Source organism: Phoca vitulina, unplaced genomic scaffold (assembly GCF_004348235.1).
Source record: "Phoca vitulina isolate PV1807 unplaced genomic scaffold, GSC_HSeal_1.0 scaffold68, whole genome shotgun sequence".
Lineage (NCBI taxonomy): Eukaryota > Metazoa > Chordata > Mammalia > Carnivora > Phocidae > Phoca > Phoca vitulina.
The window spans coordinates 5,920,015-5,936,666 of NW_022589771.1; the positions used below are offsets into that span (position 1 = coordinate 5,920,015).

The window sequence follows — 16,652 nt, forward strand, 5'->3', positions numbered from 1 at the left end:
CTTCCCGCTGAGCAGGGAGCCCGATGCGGGGCTCGATCCCAGGACCCTGGGATCATGACCCGAGCCGAAGGCAGACGCTTAACGACTGAGCCACCCAGGTGCCCCAACTGTGGTCTTATTTTAAAAAATTGCCACAACCACCCCAGCCTTCAGCATCCTGATCAGTCAGCATCCACCCATACGGAGGCAGGACCCTCCACCAGTAAAAGGATTGGGACTCACTGAAAGCTCAGATGACAGAGTTTTTTGGCAATAAAGTATTTTTTAATTAGAGTAGGTACATTTTTTAGACATCATGCTATTGAACACTTAATACACTGCAGTGTAGTATAAACGTAACTTTCATATACACTGGGAAACCAAAAAATTCATTTTGACTCATTTTTTTGAGGAGGTCTGAACCCGTACCCACGACATCTCCAAGGTCTGCCTGTAATAGGTCTTAAAATCAGACTGATTCAACCCACTTTATCTTCTTTTTTAAAATTGCTTTAGCTATTCTAGTTCCTTTGCATTTCCATATAAAAGTTAGAATAATTGTGTCTATTTCTACAAAAATCTTGCTGGAGTTTTGATAGGAATTATGTTAAACCATATATCAATTTGGGGAGAATTGACATCTTTACTATGTGAAGTCTTCCAAACCATGAGTATGGTATGTCTCTTCATTTATTTAGATTTTTATTTATTTCTTTCATCGGTGTTTTGTAGTTTTCAGCATACAACTTATATGTATGTTCTGTTATAATTACACCTAAGTTTTTGGTTTTTTTTTTTTTTTTTTTTTAGAGTTTATACGGTGGTATTGTGATTTTAATTTCAGTGTCTACAGGGTCATTGCTAATATATGTAAATACAATCAATTTTGTATATATATCTTGTATCCTGTGACCTTGATGAACTCCTTTTTTAGTTCTAGGAGGGTTTTTTGTAAATGCCTTAGAATTTTGTATATACAATCATGTAATCAGCAAACAGAGACAGTTTTATTTCTTCCTTTCTGATCTGCTTTCCTTTTCTTGCCTGGTTGCACCGGCTAGAACTTCTAGCACAGTGTTTAATGAGCAGAGTGAGAGCGGACATCCCTGTCTTGTCACAGTTTAAGCAAGAAGCTTTCAGTCTTTCACCATGAAGTGTAATGTGAGCTGTAGTTTTCTGGTAGGTGTTCTTTATCCACTTGAAGAAGTTCTCCTCTATTCCTGTTTCTCTGAGAGTTTATGAAATGAACAGATGTTAAATTTTTTTCAAATGTTTTTATAAATTGATATGATCATGTGGTTTTTTTCCTTTAGCTATTAATACAGTAGATTACATTCATTGATTTTCAAATATCGAACCAGCCTTGCATCCCTGGAATTAACCCCATTTGATCTTGGTATATAATCATTTTTTATATTTTGCTGAATTCAAATCACTAATATTGTGTTAAGGATTTTTACATCTGTATTCATGAAGAATAATGGTCTGTCCCTTTCTTTTTTTGTTGTCTTTGTCTGGATTTGGTATCAAGTTAATACTGGCTTCATAAAATGAATTGGAAAGTGTTCCCTCCTCTTCTGTTTTCTGGAAGAAATTGTTTAGAAATGTGTTAATTCTTCTTTAAATGTTTAACAGAATTCTCCAGTGAAACCATGGGCACCAGGAAATTTTTGGGGGGGGGGCTTTAAAATGAGAAATTCAATTTCCCTAATCGTTTAAGGCTGTTCAAATTACCTATTTCATGTTGGGTGAGTGTGGTAGTTCATGCTTTTCTAAGAGTTGCTCCATTTTCCTCTAAGATTTCAAATTTCTGTGTGTAGAGTTGTATGTAGTGTTTCCTTATTATCCTTCAGGGTTTGTAGTCATATCCCCCCTTCATTCCTAATATTGCAAATCTGTGTCTTCTCTGTGTGGTATTTTTGCCAATCTCGCTAGAGATTTGTCAGTTTGTTAATATTTTTAAATAACCAGCTCTTGGTTTCACTGATATTCTGCATTGCTTTACTGTTTTTCATTGATTTCTGTTCTTTATTACTTCCTTCCTTTCTCCTGCTCTTGCTGTGGGTTTATTTTGCTCTTCATTTTCTAGGCTCTTAGATTATTGAGTTGAGTTTCTCCTCTCTTCTAATGTAAGCATTTAGTGCTATAAATGTCCCTTTCAGCACTGCATTAGCTATATCTCACAGAGTTTGGGTGTATTCTATTTTCATTTTCATTCAGTTCAGCATCCATTTTTATTTCTTTTGAGATTTCCTCTCTGACCCATGAATTACTTAGGGGCGTATTGTTTAATTTCCAAGATTCTCCTATGATCTTTCTGTTACTGATTTCCAGTTGGATTCTCTTATGGTCAGAGACCATATTCTACATGGTTTCAGTTCTTTTAAATTTGTTGACGTTTTCTTTGTGGACCAGGATATGTCTTGGTCTGTCTTGGTCTATGCTTTCTAGGCATCTGAGAAGAATATGTGTTCTGCTATCGTTAGGTGGAGTGGTCTTTTGCTTGTTTGATGGGCTTATGTCAAGTCTTCAAGATCATTAGCTCCCGAAGGTTATGCAATACATTATTTCTCCCAAGGATTTCAGAATAAGTGATCTGAAGTCCTGCTGAGTTCACCAAGAAAGCCTGTGAAACTTTCTCACTGGTGGCTCTTGTCCGGGGAGTCACTTTCTCTTCCCTGGTATAGGGGTAGGCCTCCCTGAAGGATAGGGCCTTGGATCAGCTAGCAGCTCCACATAGGGCTCTATGAAAATTTTACTCTTACGGTTTCGAGAGATACAACGAGGCATCGTTTTTCTTCTTCTCATCCAGTCTTAGAATGCTAAAGCCAGAGAGAACCTTGGGTCATCACCCGTTCATTTGGCAAGTGAAGGGATAAGAGGTTCCAAGAGGCTAATTTAGATTGATTGTTTTTTAAATACTTTTCATGAAATTAATATATGTTAGTTATAGAAATGTGTTAGATATAGAGAAACAAAAATAAGAAAAAAGTTTATATATAATCTTACAACCAAAAAATAATTACTATCATTACTTTGGAGTGTATCTTCCCAATGTCTTCAAAAATGAGATCACACTGTATTACTGTTTTACAATCTTTTTTTTTTTTTTTGCTTTAACAATAGACATGAACATTTTCCAGAATGTTATTTCTGATAGCAGAATGTATTTCCACAGACCGGATGTACCATCACTTATTTCATGTCTACCTGATGGGCACTTCGGCTGTTACGGTTTTCACTAGGTTAAATAACACAACGATGAACATATTCTATGTGCGTACACGTGCTTCTTCCTAGGAATGGATCATTAGATCAGAGCATGGGAACATTTTTTTGCTCTTGAGCCCCATCACCAAACTGGATAATTGAGATTTTTTTGTTCGTTTGGGCAAGTTTCACTTGGTTTTCATTTGTTTGGGTTTTAGCAGAGGGCTAGCCAACAGAGAGTACATGACTCAGGAGCAAGTCTTGTGTAGGTTCTCAGGGTTTTAGGGCGTGAACGAATGGCCACCTGGAGCCAGGGCCAGCTCTCTCCCTTCCCAGGAGCAGGGAGCGCTAGAAAGAACAGTGCCGTGAGCATCTGTGCCTTCCTATGAGGCCTCTGGCACGGGGCCCAGCCAGGAAACAGGAAAACTGGCAGGTTATATTCAGCCTGGGACCTGAACCTTGTGAAGCCACCACCCAGCCCGGGGTTACGTGCCAGGCAACAAAGGGACAAACTTGCTTACCCCGGCCTGCTTCCTCTCTCCAGGACCTGCCATGAGATGAGAACACTGTGTTTTACATTTGAAATATGCCTTGAACTCACCTTGTCCTAGTAATTACCCCCATAAAGTGGAGCAGGGCACTAAGTGGGAACTTCCTGTATTTAGAGACGCAGTCCTGCCTTTTTATGGCTGGCGCAGACTACAAGAGGACCAGAGTCCGGTCGCTCTGCCGAGAGACCTCTGAGAGACGGGTTGGTGGGAGCAGGCCAGGAGGGGAAGGAGCCTCTGAAGGTGGACAGGAGTACTCCAGGCCCTGGAGAGGCCTTAGCGTGCTGGCGGTGGGCCCGAGGGTCCCTCCAGGTAACCCAGGCAGCTCCCTGCCGCCGCGAGGGCGCCACCTGCCCACGACCCCCCGATTCGGGCCACGACGATCCGCAGACTTTTCCCCTTCTCCATCTGTCTTTCTTTTTTGGTCGTAGAGAAAGAAGAGTTAATCCAGAGCGTGCTAACCCAGGTGGCAGAGCAGTTCTCAAGGTACAGAATCTTCTAGACACGTAGTCCCTGGGGAGGTGTGCCTCTCTGTGCACGGCAGGGGTGGGCCCTCGCACGGCCGCGCGGGCCGGCGGCTCTGACACGTCACTCACCTGGAGGAGTGGCCTTCCAGACGGAGTCCTTCTATGACTTCTGTAATGAAGCCAGGGCGGATGGGGTCTGGGAAGCACCCCCTTCTACCAAAGACCTCGGCAAGCGGGCACTTTGGGAGTGGGAGCTCGTGTTGCTGAGACTTTTCTCCACTGGCTCTTCTGGGACTCAAGAGTTCAGCCTATGAGAATTGACACCATTTTTTAAAATAAGCATTGCCATGGCGATCCTGTGTAGACGTGGGGCTTCTTTCCGTGATGAGTTATCCTACCAGTTCCAAAGGAATGCTTTCCGGGCCTCAGTCACCCGCTGTGGCATCTCACTGTCCCGGGGCCTACGGTGACACATCCTTAAAGGCCGAGTGGTTACAGTGAACGGGCTGGAGCCTGGAGACGGCACACCGGGTCCCCTCCAGGGGTCTGTGCCCAGCAGGGCAGGGGGCGGGGCCTGGGCCGTCCCTGCTGGGAGCAGGGGTGGGGGGCCTCCCCGGAGAGCAGGTGTGCGGGAGTTAACACACCTGCCAGCCTTCTGTCATGGAAGACAGGCCCTGGCGATCCTTTGAGGGTGCGTCTCTTTCCTCCCCGCCCCTCAGGGGCTGTGAGCGCCTTAAAAGCAAGCCCTAGCGTCCTGTGCCCCCTGCAGGGGTGAGCCCACAGAGAGGGGGGTGGAGCCCACCGGGAGGCCTCGCCCAGGGCAGGGGTGCCGCAGAGGTTAGCCACACCCATTTCAACTTCGAGAATTTTAAGAGTGATGACTTTTTTTTCATTCCTAGAGCATTTAAAATCAACGAACTGAAAGCTGAAGTCGCGAATCACTTGGCCGTGCTAGAGAAGCGCGTCGAATGTGAGTGAGGTTTCTGTTTCCTTTTTGCTTGTCTTTTAACCTCTGTTTAAATTAACTGCGTCCCCGGGGCTGAGTGGCGAGGGAGGGAGGGAAGGCTGGAGGTACGGGGGAATGTCTTCTCTTTGTGAAATGCTTAAAAATTACCTTTGATGCTCTTGGAGGCGAGAACAGTGAGCATCTGTTTATACCGTGAAAGTCGCTTGGTGACCAGGGACAGGTCAGGAGCGCACGGTGACTTGGGCTGCCGCCCCTGCTCGGTAGCGGCACGTGGAGGCGCTCCTTCGGGGCAGAAGAGGACAGAATGAAAACTCAAAGCCCCCCAGACCGGCCCCCTTGGGAGAGGACCTTCTGCTGCACATCTCTGTGTCTCTTTCTACATAAACGAGGCAAGCCCACACACTCCGCGCCTTCACAACTGTTTCAGGAATATGCCTGCCGCATCGTTAGCTCTTGGTTCCCCGTCACCAGCGAGGCAAGCAGAAAAACTTCCAGCAAGCAAGGAGGGTCGGTTCGGGTCTTGACTTAGGGACCAAACAGCTGAAACTGGGAGGGGGACAGCTTCCATCTCTCACCCTCTGTGTCCTCGTCCATAAAATAAGGAGCAATGCTTGAATTCTCACGCTTCACGATTCCCCATCCAACTCACACATCTTTGTCAATGTCAAGGCAAAGGGCAGCCTATTTATTAAGCTCAGGGATGACGAGACCAAATCCGAACCTGAGGCCGGCAGGGCTGTGGCTTCCCCAGACGGCGTCTGGCTGATTCGTATTCACAGGATGCACTGAATGTCACTTTCCATATCTTGTATGAATTGCTTGGATTTTTTTCAAGAAGAATATTCAGGATCATGCAAAAACCTATTCACCTTAATAACTTGAAACATGACCTACATAGTCCTACTTCTCAGAGTATGTTGGCATTTAGAAAATCCATTTGATATTCTGTCTTCAAAACCAATATATTTTCCCCACTGATGATGAAGAAGCCACAAAGAGATTAAGTGACCCGCTGAAGCTCGTCCAGCAAATTGGAAAAGTAAATAAGACTGAGGTCCGGGTGGGGCCGCTCGAGCCGTGCAGGACCCCCGGGCACCTGGGAGGGCCGGTCGGGAAGCACCACACATGCCGGTTGTGGCCGCATTCGGCAGAAAAGGGGCTTCTTCCTAAAGGATTCTGGGGAGCTCCCAGGGCGCTGGGAGGTCTCAGAAACAGGGCTTGCTCGGTGACTGTGCAGCAGGAGCAAGATCCCAAATCCCACGCAGAGCTGATGCGTGAGGATGCCGCATCTGAGCCCCAGACGCACGCTGTCTCCCCAGCGCCCAGAGCTCTGTGCTCAGACCCCACCATCCCCACGGCCACTGCTGCAGACATCAGGCTGCTTCCTCGTATACTGGCCACAGATCCGAAGTCTGGACGGAGCAGGACCGTGTGCCCACGCCCTGGCTGCAGGGGAGTGCGGTAGCTTCCGTGGCCCTCTCAGTGGAGTACCACAAACGGGGGAGCTTAAAGCAACAGAAACGGACTGTCGCACTGCCGTGGAGGCCAGAAGTCCTAGACCGGGAGGGCGGTCCTTCTGGAAGCTCTGAGGGAGAATCTGCTCCGGCTCCAGGCAGCTCCAGCAATCCTCGGCTTGTGGCCACGTCACCCCAGACCAGCCAGGCTCGACTGCCAGGCTGCTGTACTGGGCCCGGGCTGGACCCGGACTCTCACCTGCACGCTCACATGCACGCACACTGCACACACATGCTCACATGTAAACACATGCATGAACATGCAGAGACCTATGCACACAGCTGCTTGCACATGCTTGCACACGTGCACACAGGTAAACACGTGTGAACACGCAGAGACATGTGCACACTGCTTCTTGCACACATACTCACACGTGCTTACACATGCACACATGTAAACACTTACACGAAGATGCACACAGGCGCACATCCTCTCACACATACACACACCCCCACGTGCACACCTCACACGCATGCGTGTGTAAACACACATACACGTACGGACGCACACGTGCCGTGTCTGGTGTACGTGAGCTGTTATTAGCTGCTCTCTGTGCTTGAGTGGAAGGAGGCCCGCGGCAAGGACTGGCCATGTGTAAGCCACGTTAGGCTGGCTTGACTTGTTTTAAGTGGATTTCCTGCCTTTTTTTTTTTTACCTTCTCAAACATAATTCCTCTGAATCAAATATAAATATCTGAATTTCTCTTAATTCACTTTAGAAACTTTTCTTTTTATCGAAGTCGTTTTCCTTCTTCAAGGGTGTCTGAGGTCTTGCTTAGGTTAGAAATTATTTCACGGACACGGGACACCCAGGTCCTCACCTCGCTTCCCGGTTGGAGATGAAACCTCACGGGGCCTCCACTTCCTTCCTTGTTTGTGGGATGTGGCCGCGGCGCCCAGCGTCCCACTCCGGGGCCCACGCCTGGACCAGACCCCAAACACCCGGAGAGCTGGACTGCGGGACAGAGTTTAATGCCGGGTCACACAAACAATCCGGAAGACTCGAAGCCAAAACCCAAGCTTTTCTCTGTGTCACCCGGGACGTGTGGCTTATGCACATTCTTTGCCGAACCCCCTGGAGGAAGTGTTGAAATACAGCTGTCGACATACGTCTTTAACGAACTTCTGTGAGCTCTGCCGCTGAAGGAGGGTCGCGCCGGCTCTGGCGCCCCTCGGGGAGCCCAGCGAGCCTGTGGAGAAGAGGAGGGGCGGAGCAGCCTGTGTGGCCTGTGGTGTCGCCTCTGCCCACTGGTTTCCCAGAGGTTCTCCTTCAGGGTGACGTGTGACTCGCAGAGCCGCCCCCCCCCGCCCTTCATGACTCCCAAAGTCCTAGAGGGGACCCCCAGGCTCGCAGGGGGTGCTCCTCATCAGGGGGGCTCCAGCAGCCCTCAGGGCCCTAGTTTGGGGTTCCGCTCTGTGCCCACCTGTCTAAAGTTTGCAGGTGGACAGATGAGGCTACCTGTAGGGACCTGACATCCAGCCTCACTGGAGAGCTGTCTCCAGGGTCTGTGCAGGACTTCTCAGGGGTAGGGCCCCGCTCCTAGGCCGGGCCCTGTCCCTCCTGTGGGACCGGGGCAACGCGGCGCTGGGACAGGCCAAAGGTAAGCTGTGGAATCTTCCGGAAATGGCCTGGAAGGGGCGGGAGTAGCAGTGGTGGGTGCGTGGTGCTCTGGCTGCCCCCCCGCCCCCTGTGTTCCGCCTTTAATCCTGTGACATGTTTGTTCTCTCCATTGATTAATGCCCAACTTTGCCATCTTGTTACTATCAATTTCCTTGGCAACCAGGCTCTTCATAAGCGTAATCACCATAAATTCTGAATCTCTGGGATTCAAGTTAGTGATATTATTCTGTGTCGCCCAAAAGGCTGAATTTGAACATCACCCCCCAGTAAATGGCCCGGAAATGTGATCTACATGAACCGATATTGAATAATCGAACCTTAAACACCCACCAAAAGCCATGAGCCAGGAGGCGGCTGCTAACACCAGGCATATCCTTAATTTGCTGATGACTGGAAAAAGCAAATGAGAAAACACAAGCAGCATGATCCCAATTTTGTCTTTTTAAAACTGTGGATGGACAGATAGCTGTTTCCAACGCACGGGGGTGGGAGAGAAATGCCTGGAAAGATCCACACCACTATACATAATAAATGGGTTGTTCTCTGGGCCAATAGGACCGTAGATAAATTTTACAACATTCTTCTTGGAGATGCTCTGCATTTCCTCCATATGTTTAAAATGTAGTAAATGTGACCGCGGACTTCGGCAGGCCACCCTGTTTGGACTTTATACTGCTTGTCTATTTGCTTTGAGGATCAAAGTCTATACCACATACCAGAACTCTTCTCCAGATCTGCTTACTTTCTGGAAATGTCTGCCCTTCACATGTCAACAAGACTGAGCTCCTTCCCACGGACACTGAATCTGCCATGTGCTGAGGTCAGCGTCCCCACGGCAGACGCAGCTGGAACTGCGGCTCCCCCGCGGGCCAGCCTCCTGCGTGTGGCCCAAGGCCTGGACACGGCGCTCTGGGAGGTCCAAACCAGAAGGGGTGGGAGCTGGTGTGCTTTTCTCCGAGGAGGACCTGTGGCTTCCAGCTACTTCCCAATGGGGTCCATGATGCAAGGAAGCGCTAAGAACACCCCGCTCCAGAAGGAGGTTTTGGGCTCTTAGTGAGGGAGTGGACCATCCCCGAGGTCGAATTCTCTGCGTTTCCCCACCTGGCTGGTCCCAACCCCTTGCACTGACGGCCCCGGGCTTTGGTCCCGTGTCCTGGGGGGGGGGGCGGGGAGAACCTTCAGCACAACATCCCCCGAGTGGCACAGAAGCAAGTCTCTAGAACCACGTTCGAATATCCGAATATCAGATCCTCCAGATTCCCACCACTTTGGGCAGAAAGAAGCAATATTTTCAGTAGCCTTGCCCCCCCAAACCCTGACCCTGGAAACGCTTGGAAAACTGCCCCGGGGAGCTTGGGGTTCGGGCAGGTTGCCTTGCGTTTCCCCTCTGCAGACACTTGTCGTGGGAGGGGGTTGTTTTTCCTGGAGAAATCATTCGCATCGTATTTTTAGGTATTCAGACCGCGCTTGAGGGAAAAGGGGACTAGAGTAGCATCGTGGGTAGTTATCTTTTTGCATGATAATTGAGGTGTGATTGCAGAGTAGCAAAGCAATTCTCTTCTGTTCCCTAAAAGCTGACTTGAACCCGAAAACCTCTGTGAAGCCGCTTACTCAGTAGCAGTGTTTCTGGGCTACGGGTGCAGCCGCCAGAGTGAAGGTCTTGCAGCTGAGTGCTCGCTGGGAGGCATGAGCTCCAGTTCGTTCTTGGGGGAACAGGGGTGTCCGGACTTTGCAGGCCCTCCTCTGCAGGCGGCTGCGAGAATGTGAGCGAGCCCGGCTCTGCTAACCCTTGACCAGGCCTGTTTGTGTTCCCTCCACATGAAGTCCACACCTTCTCCCGGTTAACTGCTCCAGTGGGACCTTAAAATGGGAAAGTTTTATAGCAATATGAGCTCATCCTTGCCGGGAAGGCTGCGGTTTTGCTCCCCGAGCTTCTGGTCGTGTTTTCAGGCACTGTGGCCTTATTTTCTCCTCTTCTTTCTAGGATAAGAGATTTCTCTGTCCCCTGTCCCCAGCTGGTGCTTAGAGGCCTGGAGACAGAAAGTGGGGAGTGGGTGCAGGAAGACTCGGGATTGTGGGGAGGGGAGCAGGGGCTCTGCCCTGCAGAAACCGCAAGGAGGGGTGCGGCGGTTCGTGCTGGCCCCGGACGGGACAGGCCTGCCAGGCCGGAGTCCTTGTCCCTGAGCTGCTGGCACCCTCGGCTGCGGGGACCCTGGCAGGGGCCAGAGCCAGCTTTCTCGCGGGACCAGACCCAGTCACCAGCCTTGCGGGGTCCTCTGCGTGTCTCCATGGCAACCCCCTTGTTTTTCTTTGTCCCAGTGGAAGGCCTGAAAGTGGTGGAGATCGAGAAATGCAAGAGTGACATCAAGAAGATGCGGGAGGAGCTGGTGGCCAGAAGCAGCAGGTAAGGTCAGGCCCAGGGAGAGCAGCCCTGCACGTGGGCCCGGGGAGGGGGTGGCTCTGGGCTGCTCCCCCCAGCGCACTGTGGCAGAGCCGGACCCAGCTCCGGCCGGGATGAGCGCAGGGTGGAGGCAGCCCGGCTCCGGCTGGGGTGGGCTTGTCAACTGCACAGTCTTAGATGGAGGTGAGGAAGATGGCTTCAGTTAAAGGAGGAATAATCCTCCCGGAGATCAAAGCGTTAGGATTCACTTATCCAGCCTGAGAGAAGTCGGTATCGATTTTTAAAAGAAAGGGCCCAGTAAAAGGAAAAGGCATTTGGCTCATGGAGGAGGGTGTCCTGGTGCCCGGAGGCCGTGCTCCTGTGTGGACGTCCCTACAGCTCAGAATAGCAGGTCACAGGGGAGATGCCACAGGGCCCCTGGCCATTCTCCACACAGAGATCACTTGTCGTGCAGAACAAGGGGTTCTCCCCTGGGGAGCCGAAATTCGTGGAAAAAACACCCCGGGCTTCCTTACACCCCCTCAAAGGCAGGTGTTTGTATAGGACCCTCCGCCGAAACTGTGGTCCCAGCAAGCGTTCGGGGTAACAGCGGAGATGATGAGGGAGGGGGCGCGGGCTTGGAGCGTGTAAGTGTGGGGAGCTCGGCGGCATTTAGTGGGGACAAGGAACTGAAGACTAGCCCTGCGCACACCCCCCAGGCTGTCCTTGAAAGCGCACCTGCCAGTTTGAAGATCATTCCCGGGTCTTAAAACGTTGAGGGCGACCAGCTTAGTGAGGGAGGCCGGCCGCATGGAAGGCTCTTTGAAGGTACGAGGGGCAGGGGAAGCTGACGTTCCCATGTGAAGCCGAGGGCTGGCTGGCCTCGGGTGGGCTCGAAGCCACGTTAGTGTGGTCTTACAAGGACCACACCACGTTTCTATCACACCCACTTGGCACCTGATGTGGATTTGGAGATGTCTCATCCCATGTGATTTGGGGAAGTCAGGGTGAAGGAGTTTGTGAAAATTTGCAGAAAATTGCGAGTGAATAATTCATGCTGGACATCCCCTTAGTGAGAGGCTCTTTGGGAGCAGGAGCCAGAGGCCCTCGTGGGACCAGGTGCGGGCCCGGGAGTCGACTGGGCCCGGCTCAGCAGGCTGGAGGATGCTCAGGCCCTCGGCGGCCGGGGTCACAGAATCGCCCTCTGGCTGCCATGCGCGCCGGCCAGAGGAGGTGTGTCCTGGGCAGCAATGGGACCCCTGAGGTCCCTTCCCACCTCCGTGGGCATCACCTCACTCACAAACATGCCGACCCACGAGCCCACAGAGCACCTGCGGGAGGCTTTTTAGAAGGCAGCCACTTGCCCCTCCTCTAATGACTAAGGCCTGCCGCCTGCCCAGAGCCGCCGGGGGTGAGTCATGAGCCCCACCCTCGCTGGCCCCGTCCCTGCCGCCGCGTCCCCGGGGGCTCCCTCCAGCTCCTGCACCTTCCTCCCATCCTGGGGAAGAGGGGCGTGTGCCGTCCTGGGGTGGCTGCCGGCCCTGCTCCTGCCACTCGGATTGCCAGGGAAAGAGCTCTCCGGGTCCGGGTTGTCCCGGCGTCCCGTGGCGGCCACAAGAGCACCACGGTCCGGGGGCCTGAAACAACAGAACCGATGGCCAGAAGTCAGAGATCAAGGTGGCCACAAGGCCACGCTCCGTTTGAAGGCTCCAGGGCGGATCTAGTCCAGCCCCCCTCGGAAGCTTCTGGCGGCTGTCAGCAGCCCTGGGGGCTCCCGGCTGGTCCGTGCGTTACTGCAGTCTCGGCCTTCAGACGGCCTTCTCCCTGCGCGTGCCTCTGTGCCCAGATGTCCCTTTCTTAAAGGACACCTGTCCTCTTGGATTAGGGCCCACTGCCCCAGTGTGGCCACACGTGGAGTCATGACACCTGGGATGACCCTCCTTCCAAAGGAAGTCACGTGCACAGTCCTGGGGCTTAGGACTTCCCCTTCTCACTTTTGGGGGACATAATTCAACCCACACAACGGCACAAGGGGGGATACTCCCGATTTTGGAGCACATGGGAAGAAGCCTCCCGCCCAGGAGCCACAAGGCAAACCGTGACCCACCGGCGCCCGTCTAGCCCAGTGGGCAGAGCCGAGGCGTGGCGGGTGCCTGGGCCCAGCCGAGGGTTGAAGCGCTCTCCCTCGCCGCCCAAAAAGTCCATTTTTGGAGCTCACGGTGCCGTGATGCAAAGAGAAGCCTTCCCGGTGCCCTAACTGCTTCTAGAGGCGATGTTCTCGGCAGACAGTGTTCGCAGCATCCCACGGAGGTGAGAGACGGGTAGGTGTGACTCTTCAGTCACAGACCGACGGGGTAAAACTCTCAAACGTTGCTGACACATTTAGGAAAAAGAAACCGGGTGGCCTGGGCCCGGGTCTAACCCACAGCCAGGCCCCCTGCCCTGGGCCCTTCTGGGCCCCACACAAATGGCCCTTCCCTTTGCTTTACGGAGACACGAACTCAGACGGCAAACAGGAGGCCGCCTGCGCCCCCCTGTCTCTGTTGTGTGCAAGGTTCCGTTTTAACCACGCAGGGATGCCGTGCAGCATGTTAGCGTCCCCGGGACCAGGCTCCTCCACACAGGGCTTCGCCTGGACTGGGGCAGACGGGCACCCCACACAGCTCTGGCTCCTGGCTATCAGCCCAGCTAGGCGGCGGTCGGCCTCCCTGGGGGGACAGATGTCTGCCCCGTGCCCGCACAGATGGCTGACGAGCCTGAAGGGCGGCCCCACGATCGCCCCCCACGAGCACCACCCAGCTGGGCCTCCGCGCCAGGGGCCCTCCGGCTCTGGGAGCGGCAGCGGAGGGGGGTCTCGGGCAGGCTCTGGGACGCCCCCGGACCAGGCCGCGCGCTTCCGAGACACACGCCTTGGGTTTCCCCGGGTCCAGTTTTCTGCCTGGCTGGGCACAGAGCGGAGCTTGCCACTTCACCCCGGGCGGGGGCAGGGCTCCCCAGGGCTCCGGGGGCTCCGGTCTCCACTTCCATCCCAAACAAATGGCCTTGTCCACTGGACGAGCCACGGGGCGGGGCGCTGGGAGCCCAGGAAATGAAAGCAAAAATGAGGCCCAAATAGAATGAAAAGAAAAGGCACCATGCCAGGGGCTCTGTCGCTGGAGGAGGCTGGTTCCCGTGGCAACGGGGCACAGAGGGCGCAGGCGGGCCGCCTGGCCGAGGTGGGGGAGGGTGGCGGGAGGTGCCGGGCACCCAGCAGACGCTCCCGACACCGGGATTTTCAAGGAAGCAGCTGGATTCCTGCAGGCCAACCATCTTGCTTTGTGCAAGCTTCCCCACCCCCCCGGAAAATACGGCCTGCGTACACGGCGCGCGTGGGGATGTCTGCACGGAAGAGGCTGAGCGCAGGGAGGACAGGGCGATGCTGTGGTCTCCGTTCTCAAGGGCACAGAGCAAGCTCGTCACTGCTCAGAAACGTGCGGGGGCGACTTCTCATTTATAGGGCGGCAATGGGAGACACCTGCCTGGTTGGTGCCTTTTAGCGGTTCATGGGTTACTCTTTCGCTGAATCTGTGTTAAAATCCCCTCCCCACACGAAGTCTGATGAGTTTTGTAAGCATCGCGTTGAGGGAAAGAATAGCAGGACCCCCAGAAAATTGTACTGAAGGCTCCTTTATCAGAAAGGACACGAGGTATTACTCTGAGTTTGCAAGTAGCAGAGCCCCCAGGTAAAACCCCCAGACTGTACGGATGCGGGGGCAAACCCCACCTGAGATCTGGATGCCGAGCTGCCCAGGTGTGCTTCTGTGTGTAGAGACCTCCTTTTGAAAAAAAATACCGTGTTGTAATCTTTTTTTCACTTACTACACTGTAAGCAATAAATGGATCAAATTTGAACCAACATCCAGTTCATACGTTTTCCAGGAGGCCACAATGCACACTCATCTCAGCCCACAAAATGTGTTCTCTTCTCCTCGAAACTTGGTAGATTTTTTTTTTTTTTGCATTACCTTTCAGCCCATACTGTATGCAACATTTCTTTTTCCCCTTTCCCCAAAAACCTTCTTACTTCACATAATACTCATCAATATCTTAACACATAACAGTCCGTCTTGTTGATGTACCATGATGGTTTAAATTATTTCCGACTCAGCAACATTGAGGTGGCTTCTGGTTTATTGTGTTTTTACAACAGATGACGTTGCAGTGAATACCTTCGTGCACAGAGTGGTTTGCTCACATCTAGTTCTTTTCTTAAAATATATTCCCCAGCGTAGACGCACAGGCTTAAAGGATAGGAATGTCTCATGGCTCTTACTATGCGGTATTAAAGTGCTCTCCCAGGAGACAGGACGTGATCTACAAAGTGTGTAACGTCTGAGGATAAGGGAGTATGTTCCCTTCCAGGAAGGGAGGGTCCCTGGGTGGGGAGGGGGCCACATCCAGCCCCGGGTACCACCGGGCTCAGCACACTGTCCCCTGATGCTGGATGGTGGCTTCCCTCCAGAGCACGCCTGGCTGGATTTGTTCTGTCCTTACGGCGGGGAGGGGGTACCTCGATACTTAGAAGTGAAGGAAAACAGAGTCAGGAGCCCGATAGCAAATTAATCTCTAAAGGTAGGTACGGGGGGAAACTGGAAACTAAAAGTCTGTGATGGGGACTCGATTGGCAGCTTGGCACCCCCCCAGAGGCACCCCAGAAGGACGTGCCTTTGACACCGAGCTCTGGGGAGCAACAAGCAGAGGGTTTGCCGTGAGCAAGGTGAAAAAAACAAGTAGCAAAAGAGTAAGTTTGAGACAGTTCCATTTTTGTTAAAAATCCAAGGCACTGTCCCTGTGTGTCCGTGCCTAGGAAAATTCTGGAAGGATACCCCAAACTTAACAGAAGGTATTTCCAGGGTGTGAGAGATTGAAAGGAAAGAAGTAGGTAACGTGGGGGCTTGCTTTTAAAAAAAAACAAAAAAAACTTTGCCTACTTTCTCCTTGTTTGAATTTTTTAAAATAAAAATGTTTTTACTTGCATCATCAAAAGATTTTTTAGGAATTTGCCTAAAATGAAGGTGACGTGTTTTTGGAGAACTGCAACATCCCAGGTCCAGGCGGGGTCCCTGGTGGGTTAGCAATGAGAGGTCACTGGCTTGCTGACTTAACAAATAAGACCAAGGAGTGTGTGGGGTCTGGGTTTGGCTGGGGCTTCTTTGGTGTCACTCTGAGGAGGGGCCCCGGCAGACCCCTCGTCCGAAGCGGCCATCCCAGAGTTAATCCTGACTGTCTTCCTGCAGGACCAGCTGTCCCTGTAAGTACAGTTTTGTGGATAACAGCAAGAAACTGACACCTCGGCGTGATGTCCCCACGTATCCCAAGGTGAGAGGAAATTCGGGCTCTGGAGAAATGGCAGGTGTGTGCTCCTGGCCGGGCCCCCCACCCTCAGCCACCCCGACTTCCTGGCCAGGCCCCCCTCTGTCCGCACATTTGCAAATGCAGCTTCCACCCTGGCCCTGGGCTGTGTGACCCCCGCTTGCCATTCTCAGGCCCAGTACTTTTTCTCTTCACCGTGTCCTAGCCGCGGGGGCCCCCAGGCCGGCAGGTCACAGCCCCTCCCCGCTGTCCGCCCCTCACCCATTCGGTGAGGGTGTTCACACTCAGACGTTACTGTAAGGAGCTTCCATTTCTGAAATCACCTAAAATCTGCCTCACTGGATCTCCTGTCCTGAACAGTGTGTAGCTATCACGAGAAATTTTGCTTTTCCGCCTCGAGAGGTTTCTCCGTTGCAAGAGCCCAGGCCCTAGTGGAGGCCCCAGTGACCGGGGAGTTGGGGGGGGGGGGGCTTCAAACCCCCCCGGGGGAGGGTCTTGTGATGTCGGTCATCGTCTCGGCCAGGCCTTCAGCTGAGTCAGCGAGACCCTGGCCTGGCAGACTGTCCACACACGCTTCCGCTAAGAGTCAGGCTTCCATGTGCTGGCACAGGGA

The 16,652-nt window shown here is 52.4% G+C and overlaps 1 protein-coding gene across 5 annotated transcripts in view; it reads left to right on the plus strand.

Moving 5' to 3' along the window:
• The window catches only part of PDE9A (phosphodiesterase 9A), an 89,822-nt gene that overhangs the window by 55,620 nt on the left and 17,550 nt on the right, over positions 1 to 16,652 (plus strand). For all 5 annotated transcript variants that reach the window (XM_032392528.1, XM_032392530.1, XM_032392532.1 and 2 more), the window contains 4 exons: positions 4,169 to 4,223; positions 5,104 to 5,174; positions 10,627 to 10,711; positions 15,964 to 16,045. In XM_032392528.1, coding sequence (XP_032248419.1) covers positions 4,169 to 4,223; positions 5,104 to 5,174; positions 10,627 to 10,711; positions 15,964 to 16,045 — 293 coding nt within the window. The remainder of the gene's footprint in view (positions 1 to 4,168; positions 4,224 to 5,103; positions 5,175 to 10,626; positions 10,712 to 15,963; positions 16,046 to 16,652) is intronic.